General features: G+C 45.2%; 1 protein-coding gene across 6 annotated transcripts in view; it reads right to left on the reverse strand.

The window, feature by feature from the left end:
- Positions 1-16,570, reverse strand: part of ADAMTS12 (ADAM metallopeptidase with thrombospondin type 1 motif 12) — a 290,913-nt gene that overhangs the window by 117,607 nt on the left and 156,736 nt on the right. For all 6 annotated transcript variants that reach the window (XR_009353736.1, XR_009353735.1, XM_059173745.1 and 3 more), the window contains one exon: positions 3,322-3,446. Coding sequence is in view for 4 of the 6 variants with exons in the window: in XM_059173745.1 (XP_059029728.1) it covers positions 3,322-3,446 (125 nt within the window). In the remaining 2 variants the exon portion in view is untranslated. The remainder of the gene's footprint in view (positions 1-3,321; positions 3,447-16,570) is intronic.

Raw genomic sequence — 16,570 nt, forward strand, 5'->3', positions numbered from 1 at the left:
AACACCTTAAAAATGTAGGAAAATATGACAAATGTTTTATTTTGAGTTGCTTCTGCCTTAATCCCAAGAGGCCAAATTATATTGTGTGGACCAAAAGAGAAGGATTTGATGGAAAATTTAAGATTATTTGAACTTTTATACAAAGTTAGGACAACCAGCAGTGGCCGAAGGTTTTCAAGTATGTCTTTCTGAGATCTGTGCTCAAAATTCCCCTGAGAACTTCTGCTTATTCACGAAAACAGGCAGTTGGTCTCATCAATCCATCTGGAGCTCAAATCAGCTGTCTCTGCAGCCCCACTATGCTAACAACATGGCATATGGGAAGGAATGCCTATACAAATAAAAACTCCTTGGATCTCAAAAAAATACTGGTTATAGTCTTTAAATGTAAAAACGTGCTCCCATATGTTTGTGCGCATTATTTCAGTCAAGGACAAGAATTAACTAGTCTTTTGGTTTTCTTCAATTCAAGAAGAGCTCTTTGCCGAGAATAATTAGCACAAATGCTAACAAGGCTCTGAACTTCAGTTAGTTACAGATCTTCAACTCACTGGGCTAGTGTGGGTACCATTTCCGGCAACAAATGGTCTGGGTTTTTTTTTTGTTTGTTTGTTTGTTTGTTTGTTTCCAATGGGGCATGGAAAAGATGGAGACTCCAAAAACTCCTATGAGTCCTCAGTTCCCCTCAGGAGGGGAACAGCTCCTCAGGAGACAACAGCTGGGACAATGGGTTAGAACAGAGAGACAGCTCCCATTTCAGGGTACCCCGGCAGATCTGATCTCCATTGTCATAGCAATAGTTGTTGGGTGGTTTTGTGTTGGAGAGCTAGATTGAATCATACAGCCCAATCATTCTAACTAATTGCTGGGTCTGTGGGAGGATCAAGAAAACACTGTTCCGCCCCTACAGCAAGATGTACTGGTCACTATTTCACTTTTTTCAAAAAGTCTAGGCCTGCGTGGAGCTGCTGGGAAAAGATGGAGTCTATTGCTAACTCCCTGGCTTTCTCATTGTGATAAGACAGGAGTTAGGTCCATTAAACAATTGTTCACTGCATGCCTACTAAGTATCTAGCACTAAAGAGAAAACAAGGGGGTAATAATAGAAATGTAGGGATAGGAGTCTTCCAGGCCAGGAGCTTATGCTCCCCAAAGCACATAAGCTCTACACCCCACCCCTATACTGGGAGTAGTATAAGAGAAAAGATGGCTTGGCATGCATCTTTCGGTATACTATTCCCACTTCATAAGGTATGCTCAAACCAAAATATGTTCAAGCAAATGTGCCTTCTCCTCAATGCAGCTCTATAGAGAACCCTGTTGAAGTGGACCTCAGCCTGGATCTCTGGAGGCAAGTCTCACACCTCCCTCCCTGGTGCTGCCTGTTTCTTCAGAACAGAGGTTCCCAGAAGGGGGTGCTTTGGCTCACCCACCGACTCCTACAGGACATTTAGGCAGTGTCTGGAGACAGTTTTGGCTGCCACATTCAGAAGCGGGTGCTACTCTCATCTCATGGAGAGGGGCCAGAGATGATGTCAAATATACTTCCATGCACGGGACAGCCCTTCACAACAAAGAATTAACCAAGCCAAAATGTCAGTGATGCCAAGAGTGAGAAATCCTGTTTTCGAATCTGAAATACTCTCCACTGTTTAGGAGCTGGTGAAGTTCAACATACATTGAAACCAGGCCTTTGTTCCAGCTCTGTTAGAACAGAGCTGTCTCTCTGTTCTAACCCTAATAGTTAAACTACTAGGGTACAACTGCCTGGATTCATGTCCCAGCTGTTCCTGTTAACAGCAATGAGATTTGGGGCAAGTTACATAACCAAACCTCAGTTTCCCGCTCTGAAAAATGGGAATGGCTAGTAGGAGTCAATGGCCAGGGTTGCTGTGGAGATTAAATGGAATGCTGATTATTCTAAGAGATGTAGCACAGTGCTACATCAAACACTCCACAAATGCTAATCATCCTCAACTCACTCATATCTTCATGTGAGAAGGAGAGAAGAAATAATTTCTACTTTAAGGACAAGAAAAGAGGTGGAGCTGACCCGGCTTCCAAGGGTGGTCCCAGATCCAGGATTCTTCTCTACAGAGAGGTCCTGCCTGGACTGAAGTCTTTCCATGGCTTCTCGCCCAGGTCCTCAGTGTTTTCTGCCTGCTTGCTGGCTTCCCAGAGCCCCTGTGCTTACCTTCCCAACTCACATTAACCTACCTCCCAGGGGACTGACTGATGTCACAGGTTCCAATATGAACCTCTGGAGATTGTTTGCATTCAACCAATGTTTTGATACTTTCACTCAAAAGAGTGCTTCTGATAGTTGGAGTGAAGGCTGTTTATCAACCTCTGCAGGCATCCCATGCACTGGGAGAGATGACAGGCCCAAGTGTTCGGGGGCAGCCTGTCCTCCCCAGGGAGAACATAAACAAGGGCCTTCTGTGCAGGAGGTTCTTGGTGGCTGAAAGGCCAGGCCAAGCACCCTCCTCCATGACACGTGCCTGGATTTCTTAGTGTCTCTGAATCTGCATAGGGGTTCCCCCCATGAGAACATACTTCCCCATGAATGGAAGACCTTCATATGTCTAGATTAAAATAGTGTCTACTACGCAGCAGGTATTCAACAAACATTTATTGAATCAATGAGCACACATAGCCTCCAAGAGCCTGGGATGATCAGAAGAGTTTATCAGCCTTTCACAGCTAAGAATCCTAGAAGGCTGATGGTTCTTCTTTGTACCAGAGGGGCTATGTGTAATCAGAACAAAATACTATCTTCATGGGGGTAAAGGGAGACAAGTGTAGGCAAACAGTTCTGCCTATTCAGGAGAGGGAGACCTGCTGCCTATATTCTGTCTTTAGCATTAGTCAGGGGTGGGTTACCAGGAGGACTGGTTTCTGTAGAGACAGTTGCATGTTTCTAAACTAGAGGGAAAGTTTTTAAAGATAAAACAAAGGATCAGAAACCCCATGCTGAAGACTTTCAGGAGTCTTTAATGAGGATCTGCAAACAATCTTCCTGATTGCTTATGGAGCTGCACGAAAAAGCCAATTTTAAAGATGAAGTCATTTTCAGGATAGGAAAAAGGCTTGCATTTTGCCAGCAGATGTAGTTTATTAAAAAGGAGAGTTTCCTGTACTGTTTGCCAACTGCCCCCTCACTGGTATGGGTCTTGGGAGTCATGTAGATCACAGGACTGCCTTTAAAAATGACAGAGCAGTGAACAGTAGGAGACACGCCTACATTTGAAAACCAGGTAACTCTCCACCCACCAGTCCCCTGCTTTGCAGACCCCAGCCTCCGTGTAGTTCCCAGGGTACCTGGTGAGGAGGACAGCCACATCATGATGGGCAGGGTTGAGGTCACTCTTCGGATTGATGCTCTTCTGCCACTTACAGAAGCTGGACAGTGTCTTCTCCGCATGGTGGGTGATTTTCAATCCTTGCTGGAGAAAGAAGAGGAAGAGACGGGCACAGCTGAGTTTCCTGTGCTCAGGGCTCATCACACAAGTCCTTGGAAGCTGCCGAGCTGGGCCAAGATATGGGTGGACGCCTCAGACATCTTTTTGGCATGAGTTTGGCAGAGGCCCCTCCCTGCTCTCAACACCATTACCCTCATTACTTTTATTAAAAGAACCTGAAGGACAGAAGTGCGGGACAGAAGTTATCACTGGAACAAGTAGCCCTTAAAGAAAACTTAAAAGTACACTGGCCAAGACCAAGACCTGTGTGATGTTCCATCTTGCAGCTCTCTGCTTCCTAAGCCAGTACAATTCCAAAGAGGCATTTTTATTTCTATTACCAATAATAATAATAATAATAATAATAATAATAATTCAACACTAAGCTTCTTCCTTATATGAGAACTACAAGGCTGGGTTGCACTCAACATTTGCTTGCCCGTGGTTTCCATTTTGGTCTCACATCCGTGGGTGAAGGGCAGAGGGTGACATAATCTCTCCAGGCTTCTGACCAGTTAGGACCACTGGCTGTCTGACAATGACCAGGATGCTGGAGGGGGCACCCCCAGCCTGCAACTCCCAGGGTTCCCGAGTCACCCACTTAGCCCAAAGTTACTACTGGGGATGGGAGGAGAGGACTTGTTCCAAATTAACTGGATGAACACTTGTCAAAAGGAGGGGGAGGGATAATCAGCTCTAGGGAGACTCCAGCTTCATTTGAATTTCTAAAGGAGACATTCCTTTCACTTGCCCCATTTCTCTGGGATCTTTCATACAAGATGGATTCTACCTGGAGAAAGACGACTTCCATTGGCCTGCTCTGAGTCTATCACTCTGGCTTCAGTCCAAGGAGTTCGAGACAATCTCTACATGAAACCATGAACCTGCTTCGGTACCGTTCTGTATTTTGTTAAGGCCCACACCCCAAACAAGACCTGAGAGGCTGGCAGTTGCCTGTTAAAGGCATCTGCAGGTCCCAGGTATGCTAATGAACCACCGCAAAAACACAGAAAGGTGGCTCATCTTCACTCATGAAAACTCATGTGCTGCTAAGCATTCTGAATTTAAATAAAAGAAACAGACTTCACTATTTACTAATCCTCACTATTTCATCGTCCAGCAGAATGCTAGATGGTGGAGGAGGAGGCAGAGTTGTGGGAGACTAGCTGGGCACAGGGGTCAGCCTCCCGCCGCTCATCTTGTCAAGCCCTAGTTACAGTAGCAGCCCTGCCAGATCCAACAGCCCCCACCGGCCATCAGGAACCGGCAAGGGACATAAAGTCGGAATGGAAGGAAAGAGAAATAAATAAAAAGGCAGAGAGGAAGGAAGGGCAGAGAAAGCAATGTTTCCCGATCATTTACTATGTGTCAGATACCTTCACTATGTGTCACATACCTTCTTTCATTTAATTTAATTGCATCTTCTGGGCATTTTTTCCTTAAGAGAGCAGAGTTAGTTTCATTTTATAATAAGAAGGAATTAAACCTCAGAGACGTGAGAAGCTCGCTGAAGGTGAATCGGGCCAGATACGGAATCGAAGGCTCCAAGAACAAGGGCTTCCAGGTGAAGCGCGCCTCCCGCGGGTAGCCCGCCTCGTGAGGAGGCCGCCTCAGGTACAGGCCCTTCACACTGGAGGCCCGAGCATTCAACAAAGCATCAACTGCAATTCAATCACTTTGAGGTCTGTTTTCAATCCTGTATTTCTTCTTCTGTTTGGTTATGGGCTTTTGTTGTTTTCTGTGTGTGAGCGAGGAGGTCTCTGAGAGAATACTCATGAATTAAAAAATAATACCATCTAAAATTATTCCAAAGAAAAAGAAATCCTTAGGTATAAGTCTAGCAGAACCGGTGTAAGCTCTGGATCAGGAAAACGACCAAACACTGTTGAAAGACAGGAGCCTCAATCCCAGCTTTCACCCCTTACACGAATACTGACTCAGAACGGATCAGACTTAAATGTAAGATGTTAAACTTGAAGTTTTAGGAAAAAAAAAATCACAGGAGAAAATCTTGGGGACCTGGGACTAGCCAAAGGGTTCACAGACTTGACAGTAAGGACACGAACCATACAAGGGAAACTGAAAGACTGGACCGCATTCGAAATTAAAAATTTCTCCTATGAGAGAAATCTTCAAAGACAATGAGAAGATGACTGTAGAGTGGAGGGAAATCTTTGTAAGACAAAGATTCAGACTCAGACCTAGAATACATAAAGATCTCCCCAAACTCAACAATAGAAACAATGAGAAAATAAGCAAACATAAAGTTTCATCTCACTGAGGAGGATGGACAGAGGACAAATAAGCACGTGAAGACAGATTCAACATCTTTTGCCATCAGAGAATTCCAAGTTAAGACCTCCAGGGCCTGTCACTACAGACCTATTGAACAAAGGCAATGAAAGGCAGCGGCAGCACCCGAAGAGTGGGGAGGACAGGTGTGCTAAAGCTGGTCACCAGGAACACTGCTGGTGAGGACAGAAACGGGCACAACCTCTGCAGACAGAAGCTTGACAGTTTCTTTAAAATACAGAACAGGGGAACACCTGGGTGGCTCAGTCAGTTAGGCATCTGCCTTTGGCTCGGATCATGATCTTGGTATCCTGGGGTGGAGCCCCGCCATCAGGCTGCCTGTTCAGTGGGGAGTCTGCTTCTCCCTCTCCCTCTGCCAACTCTTCTTGCTCGTACTCTCTCTCTCTCTCTCAAATAAATAAATAAAATACTTTTAAAAAATTAAAATAAAATAAAATGGAACAAATACTTGAAGACACAATTTGGATGTATCTTCAGGGAATTAGGCTGAATGAAACAATCCAATCTCAAGAGGTTACACATACTCTACAATTCCATTTGTATAGCATTCTTGAAATGACACAATTCTAGACACAGAGAACAGACTAGGGCTTTCTAGGGGTTAGGCTGGTAGGCAGAGGGGGGGTACAAAAAAGTAGCATGTGGGGACTTGGTGATGAAACCATTCTGTATTGTGTCAATAGTCACATAAATCTACATGTGTTAAAACTGGATAGAATGAAATGTACACACAAAGGCACCCCCCCCATCAGCGCTGGTAAAGCTAATGAAATCTGAATAAGGTAAGGGTTTGTACAAATATTAACTTTTCGGTTATAATATTATACTCCAGTTAAACCAGATGTTAGCACCAGAAGATGGGGGAGGGATATAAGGGAATTCCCTGAACTGTTTCTTCTAATTGCATGTACATCTATAATTATTTCAAAACGAGAGTATTTTTTAAATATCTTAAAAATAACTGATCTGAATTAAGGCTTAAGGGTTGCAACAGAAAATCTTACAAAGTGCTTTTCAGTATGATTCTATGTGGGTTACTACTTAATTTTACATGACATTCCATAGTTTTGATTCAAAGGGAAACTTTCGATGAGTGACAGTGGGTAGGAAGAGCCCACACACTCACACACCCATACACCCCACATACACACTCACATACCCATACAACCCCACACACTCACACACGCATGCACTCCACACACTCACACACCCATATACCCCACACACTCACACACCCATTTACCACCCACACACAGTCACACACCCATACACCCCACACACTCACACACCCACACAAAAGTGTCAGTTAAGTTCCCTACGTAGCCATAAATACACAGAAGCAGAAGAATCCCATCTTAGAATGTTCTCCTTTGATTCACAAAGGCCCTGGTGGGGCACACAGCTCAAGATGGGAAACCACCAGATCGGAAAACTCAATTTTAGCTCCAATATTGGCGAGACTCACCATTTTGTAAGACTTAGATACCAATCCATGAATGTTCATTTAAAGAAAAGGGAATGTTTACTAACTTCCACTCTCCCCAGTACCTGAGCCAAATTCAGTGTCCACAAGGACACCTCTTCTTCATCCTGAGGAAAGCAGAGTCCTTTTCCAGATGTTGCAGCAGGAACACTACCTCCAATTTTCCCATCATTACTAAGGGCCCATTTCCCTGAAGGGTCTTAGGTTTTATGCATCCAATCTTCTCACTTCAACAGTGAGGAAACCCAGGCCAGAGAAGGGCACCATCTTAGCCAAGCCACACAGCAGCGGTTGGCAGAGTTGGGCTTTCATTCCAGGTTTGCAGCTACGCATCCAGGACGAGTGGCTTCCAAACTGTTGAAAACTTCTCTAAACTTATTGCTTGAATAACTGGAATGATTTATCAGTTAGCTAACGAATGACTCTGACTTTTTTCTATTCCCCGAGGTCACACTCCCACCCTGGGGAGGAGACAAACACAGAAAGAAACCCTCTGCTTCTGAGACCCCCAGCTCCTCATCTTCCTCCTGCCCTCTGACCACTTCTCAGGCCCCTCTACAGGCTCTTCTTCTTCAGCCTTCCTTGGGCTCACAGCTTAGTTCACTCTTGATCACAGTCAGATTGGGGGAGATCATCTGTATGCCCCTGACTCTCCAATCTAGATCTCACCCCAAACCTCTCCTAGAGGGCAAACTCATGCACTCAAATCTCGTGATGGGCACCTTCTAGCTGGCACCAGAGGACCCCCCAACTCAGCATCCCCAGAGTCCTCCCCTGACAATATTCACCTGCTCTTCTTCCTGCTTCCTCTCAGCTGAAACACCATGAGCTTAGCAGCCTCGTCTCGAAACCCCAACGTCCTCCTGGTGGTCTTCTCTCCCTCTGCATCTGGCGTCCCCATCTGTCCTCGTGTGCTGCTAGTCGACCTCGCCTCCTTCTTCACTCCCAGCTGCCCGAGCTGACACCCTCTTCATTTCATGCCTGGCTTTTGCTCACATCATCTCATAACTCTTCTCCTTTCTTCCTTGTTCTTAAATCCATTCTCCAGGCTGGTGCCAGACCGATCTGGTCAAAACCAAAGTCTGCCCATATTATGACCCAGGACTCAAGACCCCTCGGAGTGTGACCTCCAGGAGGCTCTCCCTTCATCTGCAGCCTCACAGCGCATGTCCCAGCAACATTCAAACAGTTGATATCCCCCACCCCCATCATGCCATATACCATGCTCTTTCTACCTTTCTTTAAAAAAAATATATATATATATATATACATATATATATATTTTTTTATTTTAGAGAGAGAGAGTGGGGAGAAGGGAAGAAGGGGAGGAAGAGAGGAAGGAAGAGAATCTCAAGCAGACTCCCTGCTGCACACAGAGTCCAATGTGGGGCTCTATCTCATGACCCTGGGATCGTGACCTGAGCCGAAACCAAGAGTCAAACCGTTAATCGACGAGCCACCCAGGCACCCCTTTATCTTGCTTTCTTCAAGCCGCTTCTCTACCTAGAATGCCTTCCTCCCCTCTCTTACCCCTTCAACCTACCCAGCATCAGTCCTTTGAGACTCAATCTGAGCATTTCCAGGAAGCCTTCCCTGACCTCATTCTGGATTATGTTCACACCCGTTTATCTCGCGCCCCGCTGGCTCACAGCACTTGCTGCCTGGGGTTAGAATGGCCAGACCGTGGGCCCGTTTTCCTCCTCAGTTCTTTTCAGCACAAGGACTGAGGCTTATTTCCCTACTCGCTTCAGCCCTGCACAAGCCTGACACACAGCAGGTGTACACCCCACCCCGGGGCCGCACACCACCCCCGCCAGGAATGGAGAAAAAGTGAAGAAGACGCCCACTGTGCTGGACAAAAGTGCAGCACCCATGGGGACAAGGCTTCGTGGTGAGTCAGTGAAGAGGCAAGATCTCCTGTGGCTTAGGGAGGCGGAAGGTAAGGGGTCAGAAGTATAAGAACAGAACAACGAACATCTGTCATAATAATCCTGGTGCCTGTGGTAGGAACTGCTGGGCAGCAGGTCCACGTGGCTCTCTCATGTTTCTTCAAGTCATCTGAGCAAAGACACCAACAGCTTTTGTCTTTCTCCAAGGATGTTGTGTAGAAACAGACTTGGAGTACTGAGTCAGTGTTCCCCTCCAGGGAAGAGGGCAGATTTCTTCACTGTCCAGGATAATGGCTCCGTCTAGGGCACAAGCTGACAGGCTTGCTCCCAGGCACCTCCGAAGGGCTGATGTTTCCTTGGGTTGGAACTCCTCAGCCGAGATGAAGCCCACTATGTGCCCAGCATCCACCTGGGCTGCCCCTGTCTCCACAGCAAAGGGACAAGAGGGGCAGCCGCAGACATGAAGCTCGAGCTTGTGCTATGTTGTGCTGTGCTGTGTCGTGTTGTGAGGAGGAAAGTCCTCCATCCCTACCTGGAAGGCTCACGCCATCTCCCAGCATCATATCCACGGAAGCATGGCCGGAGAGCTGGTGAGCCTTGCTCTAATCTAAGACTCGGTATAACTCTTGACAGCAATAAGGACGAGAAGGGAGAACAGGGACCCAGCAGTCAGGATCCCTGACAGCTGAGGCTGAACTGTCTCCACATGGGCTGGGCCTGCGAGGTTGTCGAGATAAGCGAGCAGTGGGACCACTGGCAGAGGGAGGGAAGGAGAGGAGAAGGAGCAGAAATGTGGATGGCAGCCACGGGGAGGATTCTTTCCCCGTCCCATCACGCCTACAAGAGCAATTCTGGAATAACCTGGGGGTTAGTCACTGAAGAGGGGAACGAAATGTTAGGGCCTGGAGCCTCCTCTAGTGCTTTTGTCAATTTTTGCTTTTTTTTTTTTTTTTTTAACAAAGCTAGTGCACAAGGAACTAAGGCGCTGATCATTTGTGGCTAGGTACCTCCCCGCTGTGTAGAACTTCCACCTGCAATATGTGGCATTTAACACATTTTCAGTGACAAGGTCATCAGGATACCTTAATACTTCTCTACTAACTGTCACGATTCTGCAGGCAGGTTTTAAGTGAGTACAATTTTTCTCTGCCCCCTTGGCCTCTTAATCTCCAAGTCTCGTAAAAGCTAAATCCAGGAAACATTTACCCTTTTAGTTTCTTGAATGCCTTTGAACACAGAAGCCTCAAGAGGCATTAATGAGTTTTGCCTCAATACCACATGCCCTGAGAGTGTCCCTGTTGCAAAAGAACTGCAGGGGGGTCATGCTGGCTCCCCAAATTTGGGGAGACTTGGACTACACGTGTTTCGTGAAGCACCCTCGTAATTATTTGAGCTTATCAAGACAAATCCCCAACCATACTGATGTTGCCCCTGAAAAATAGCTTTTCCTTTTTGTTCTTCCACTGTTGGTTTTATTTTTTTTCTCATCTCATTTTCTTAAGTGAGTCCAATGCACTCCCCACTTCCCCTTCCCTACTCATCTGGGTACGTGACACCGAAGGACAAAGGAGCGCAAGAAGACGTCAAGGAAATCAGCAACCGCGCACAGAAACAGCCCCAATGGGAGAGAAGAAATGATTTTGCAAAATGTGGCTTTTACTATAAATTGTTCTCTCTGGATAAGCTCCCTTTATAATGAAAAAAAAAAAAAAATCTTGTATCAATTTCCTTGAGAATTGCCAGTAGAGCTTGGGATTCAATACATAAGGTGATTATTCTCTGCCAGCCAGGCTTAGGTTCCTCAGAAAAAAAGAGATGACGCAGAGAAGGGAAAGCAGTACAAAGCTTTACATGAAAACTAAGGAATAACTCCTCGATCGGTGGAAAGAATTCATTTTTTTTTCTTTAAAGATTTTATTTACTCAATTGAGAGAGAGCGTGCGAGCGCACAAGCAGTGGGAAGATGCAGAGGGAGAGGGAGAAGCAGGCTCCCGGGACCCTGGGATCATGACCTGAGCCAAAGGCAGATGCTTAACCAACTGAGCCACCCACGTGCCCTACCAGAGGGAAAGATTCTTGATTTAAAAAAGTGATGAGTGAGTTGGGGGAAATCAGAGGGGGAAACAAACCATGAGAGACTGTGGACTCTGAGAAACAAACAGGGTTTTGGAGGGGAGAGGGTTGGGGGGTTGGGTAAGCCTGGTCGTGGGTATTAAGGAGGGCACGGATTGCATGGAGCACTGGGTGTGATGCATAAACAATGAATCTTGGAACACTGAAAAGAAATAAAATAAAATAAAATGAAAAAAAAAGATAAAGAAAAAATAACAATGCAGAAACTGGGGAAAAAAAAAAAAAAGGTGATGAGTATACAAATTCTCTGCCAGTATTTTTGACACTGATCCTGAAAGAGCCACAATTTTATAGGTCATTAACGATCTAAAAATTCTCAAGGAGGGGGCAGGGGAAATCACCACCCTGAATTCCCAAAACTAACAGACTTTTTAACTCCAGAGTCTCACAAAAGGGAACCCAACCTTAAATCACTGTGAGACCAAGAGGGAAATTCATTCTCTGTGAAAACAGTCGCCAACTCCCTGCCTATCAGCCCACCGGCTGCTAATCAAGCCAGCCTGCTGCCCCCAGGCTCTGTCCCAGATGGCACATCCGGGCTCATCCCAGCTCACTGCCATCCCTGTTTTCTCTCTAGCCTGTTCTTAAAAGAAGTCTCATACTTCACATCCTAATCTTGTCCTGCCAATTTTGTTTTCCTCCAACAATTCTGCACAATTCTGTGAAATGAGCGTACCAGCAACAAGCTTACGGGGTTGTGGTAGGACCTCAGAGGGGACGATGGGAAGTAATGTTTACCCACTGGTTTCTGGGAGCCAGATACTACGCTCACTAATGCGGGAATTCACATGTCTGGTTCTCACAGCAACCCTAGGAAGTAGATATGATTCTCCCCGTTTTAAAATAAAGAATGGAGGTTATATAACTTACCCAAGCTCCTACAGCTTGCAAGGGGAGGGACTAATGATAAATGGGAAATTCTCCCTGATGTCAACTGCTCACAGGAATGGGAAGGAGGGGAGTCATCCTATCCTTAACCTCTGGCCCAAAAGGGGAACAGGGAGGCCATTGAATGAATTGGTCTAAAGCGCAAAGGGCTTGAGGCCAAGTCTGTGTCCAAGTCTTTGAGGGAGAATGAAAAGTTCAAAGGATAGGATGAGGGTCATAACAGGAAAATGAGCGCAGGAAAACGAGCGTTTGATTCAGGGCTGGAGGGAGGCAGGACAGGAATGAGAGCACACTGCCTCCTCTCTGAAGCTACTTGTTGATTTCACAGCCCACGATGTCTCAGTATGCCTGACAGGTCTTTCCAGTGCATGGTTTTGGGTACCTCAGTTTCCCCTGGTCTGAAATATGACCACCTAGTCTTTGAGGAAGTCTCTAGAATGCTCCAAATTGAGTATTATGTCTGATTATCCTGGCTTTATCTCAAAGTGCAATGACAATCCAGAGTGGTTTTTCCACGCTATGGAAAATTACAAAATTTCTGTACTTTATTAACCAGAAATTCTCTTGAACCCACCATAGGAAATGAAGACCAAAATGATGTCAGCTGTCAGATGTGATTAGAATAAGAAAGACGGGAGTTTTTCTTAGGCATAATGGAGGACCTACCAGCTGGGCCTGCCTCAGCTTGCCCACCTCATATCACTTTCCACGGAGCCCTAGAACCATCTCTCTAATGCCTTTCTCTCCATATTATCCCTCAGTTTGGAACCACCCGAGGCTCCCCTAGAATGAGACCCACATCCCTTTATATGGGCTCTATCCCTTCATGACCGTGGCCACGGCTGACCCTCATCTTTGCCCTCTGACTGCTGACTTCACATACTCACTTTCCCTTATGTATTATGTACCCATAGGACTAGGTGGTGAGCAACACCAAACCCAGCCTCGGCCTTCAGCCCTACATACTAATGAAGGGAGGCTATCAAACCAAAAGTTGTGAAATTACAAGTGTGATATGTGCTATGGAGGAGAATTTCACAATCATATAATTATGAAGTTATATGATAGAATCTTGCTGGGCAGGAAGGTCAAGGAAGGCTTCCCCAGTGAACTGACTCTGGAGCTGCTATCTGAAGGATTAAGGTGTCAACCCAGCGAAGACAGTCCGGGCAACAAGACCATGGCAGGAGACACCATGAAGAGAAGACTACTGTTGTATTCCAAAGGCAAGAGGGGCATGGTAAGGATGAGAGAGGGAATTAGAAAAGCACTAATTCTTTTAGTGATTTTCTAAAAGCACTTTAATCCAGGGATGGGGATTGGAGAGTGGGTGCCAGGAAGGGGGGATATGACTGGATTACCATTTGGCTGCAATGAGAAAATGAGATTGAAAGGAATCCTAGTAGACCAAAGTAAACACAACTGTAGCCCAAGGAAGAGAGGACTCCATCTTGAATTTGAGTGATAGAAATGCAGATGGTCAGACAAAATTGGCAATACCTACTGATGGACTGGATATGAGGGGTGGGAAAGGGAGGTGTCATGGATGTTTCTGGATCTCTGACTTCCACAACTAGAACAGTGATGATGCCAGCAGAGAGACCCAGTGTGCAACAAGACCAGGTGTGCATGGAGCAGGGCAGATGGGGACCCACAATCTTCTCTCCTGCCTCCTGCATAGTTCACTGTCTCCTCTGTGCACAGCCAGGTGTACTCAGCCCCCCTTTTGGAGGTTCATTATCAGTGATGTGTACAGTGATGTGTCCTCATGTGTAAGATGCTAGTTTACATGCTCAAAAGGCACCATGCAGGTCCCTCTACCTGTAATGTTCTTCCTCACTAGTTAATTCTTTCTCATCCTCTAAAACCCACCTTAGCCTTCCCTAGACTGGATGCTTATTTATTTATTTATTTATTTATTATACTCATGACAACTCAGTTTGAAATTTTCTATTTTGTGCTTTTGGGCATCAGAGTTGAAGCATCTCACAATCAGGAAATGAGACTTATACTCGTATTTGTATCCTCAGAAGCCAACATAGTGTTTGACATACAGTTAATATACCATAATTCTCTTTTGAATTACAGATGGAGAAAAACGGTGTATGAGGCAATGATGTCACTTCTTCCAAGTGATCTTCTGAATGAGTGCAAAGTGAGACTAGAATCAGGTCCCCTTGCTCAAAGGAGGAGTCCCTCCCAGTACTTCACACTGTACTTTCTGCCTCTGGCTGCTACCCTGATGTCAGGGCTGGAATCACAGTTGCTCGTTGTGGTTGGGGCTGCTCGTTAGTCAAGGACGTGAAGAATAGCTTGAGTCATGATCTGGGAACCAAGAAAATGAGAACTGCAAATTGTAGCTCTTTGATGAGACAGCAATTCTCTTGTCCAATTATGGACCTTGTATCACATGGAGAGTCTATGTGAGCTTGGTTGAAGGAGAGATGTGGAGTTCTCAGGGGCCTGATCCACAGAAGGCACACTTTGACATCTGACTAGCACTACCACAGGGACTGCAGAGGGGAAAGGTTTTTCCTTGGCTTTTTTTTTTTTTTTTGTCTGAAAACCCTAAACTTCTGCACATTCTACAGTGAAGCATGCATATAAGAGAGACTATTACACAATAGTGGATATTTGTCTTCCAAAGTATCAAAGTATTTGATTTGGCAAGTAAAAGGAAGACAGTCATGGTTTTCATTTTTTTAGCAAATCTTTTTGTGCCTCTCCTCTTGCAAAATGAGAACAGGAAGAAGAAAAACAATATTACTGTGAGGGAGTCAGAGAGGTAGCTGCCAATCAAGTTCTTTCAAGGGATTCTGTTGAGATTGCTTCTAGGCAACCAATCTGAACAATGGAAACATACCTAAGGTAAGAGAACCTACAGCAACACCCCATCCCTCAAATACAGCCAGGCCCAATAGGTGACCCATAAGCCCCAGCTGACCAAGAGGTAACTGAACACAGACAGGGTTACCAAAAAAGAAAAATTTCTTATGTTCCCATTCCTCCTCTGCTTCCTCCTTAACTACAGCCCCCCACACTGTCTCGTGGTGGACAGTCTCTCCCTTGCTGTCCTTCCTGCTGCTCCTTGACAGGAGTTTCTGTACACTTTTATCTTTTTTGTTCTGTCTCAAGTGAATTCTTCCACTGTCCACACTGCTGGCCTCCATCCAACTGGGCCGCCCAATATTTGGTGCCCCCCACATCTGATCAGGAGACTTCCACAGTCTCCAAGTGGCACTGTTCCCTGAGGGGGGAGAGATGTGGAGTTCTCAGGGGCCTGATCCACAGAAGGCACACTTTGACATCTGACTAGCACTACCACAGGGACTGCAGAGGGGAAAAGTTTTTGCTTGGCTTTTTTTTTTTTGGTCTGAAAACCCTAAACTTCTGCACATTCTGCAGTGAAGCATGCATATAGGAGAGACTATTACACAATAGTGGATATTTGTCTTCCAAAATATCAAAGTATAACTTTTACAAAGCTAAAAAAAATGTAATTCTCATAAAAAAATATACAGTGAACATGTTAGGGATGTATTTAACTGATTAATAAGAAGATAGACAAGATGTCCAAGCTGGTTTAAAGACAGATACAGGAAAGTGATGCCACTTTAGCTGGTGAAACTATAAAGAAAAAATGCTGGAATCAGATTGCTAAATTAGATACAAAATTAGTCAACAGGCCAATAAAACTGCAACCTTCAGAGTTATCTTCTCTATTAGACACGAATGATTTTTACCTCTTCTAGACAAAAACCATTTGTACCCTGTCAGTTTTCTGCATGTTCATACCTAACTTTATTGTGTCTAGGACCCCCTCAATAGCACGTAATAATCAGACAAAATTGCATTCCCGTAGAGTCAGACAGGTCATGTTAGACATTGAAAAGATACATAGCTTTTGTCTGGCTTGGTTTCTAAGTCTTAGAAAAATTTTCATAACAAAAGGTTCACAGGAAGGAAAATAATACACCTGTCAGTATTCCAAGATACCCAATGTATGCCTTCAGTGATTCAGGAAGTAGAGCATAGAAAGGGAAAGAAAAAGGAAAATGGATCCAGAGTCTGGATATTATTGTTTTTCCGTCTTCTGAGCATGAAGGGCCAGAAAACAGTAAATCCTGCCGGGAGCCTTCTAACCTCAGGTTTCTTGAGGAGGCAGACTTGAATGAGGCTATTCTTCACATGTGTCACTGCTGGGTAAGGTCAGTAGATTGCAAAGGCATTTCACCAGGTTGGAGGGTTCTTGCCTTCATTGAATGTCACTTCATTCATTCATGACCCAGGCACTGTGTGAGGTGCTGGGGATACAGCCAAGAATAAAGAAGGAATTTACATCGTGATGGTGGCTAAGACAGCCAAGAGAAGAATAAACAAATATACAGAAGAGCAATGAACTG

The sequence above is a fragment of the Mustela lutreola genome, chromosome 5 (genome assembly GCF_030435805.1).
Source record: "Mustela lutreola isolate mMusLut2 chromosome 5, mMusLut2.pri, whole genome shotgun sequence".
Classification (NCBI taxonomy): Eukaryota; Metazoa; Chordata; class Mammalia; order Carnivora; family Mustelidae; genus Mustela; species Mustela lutreola.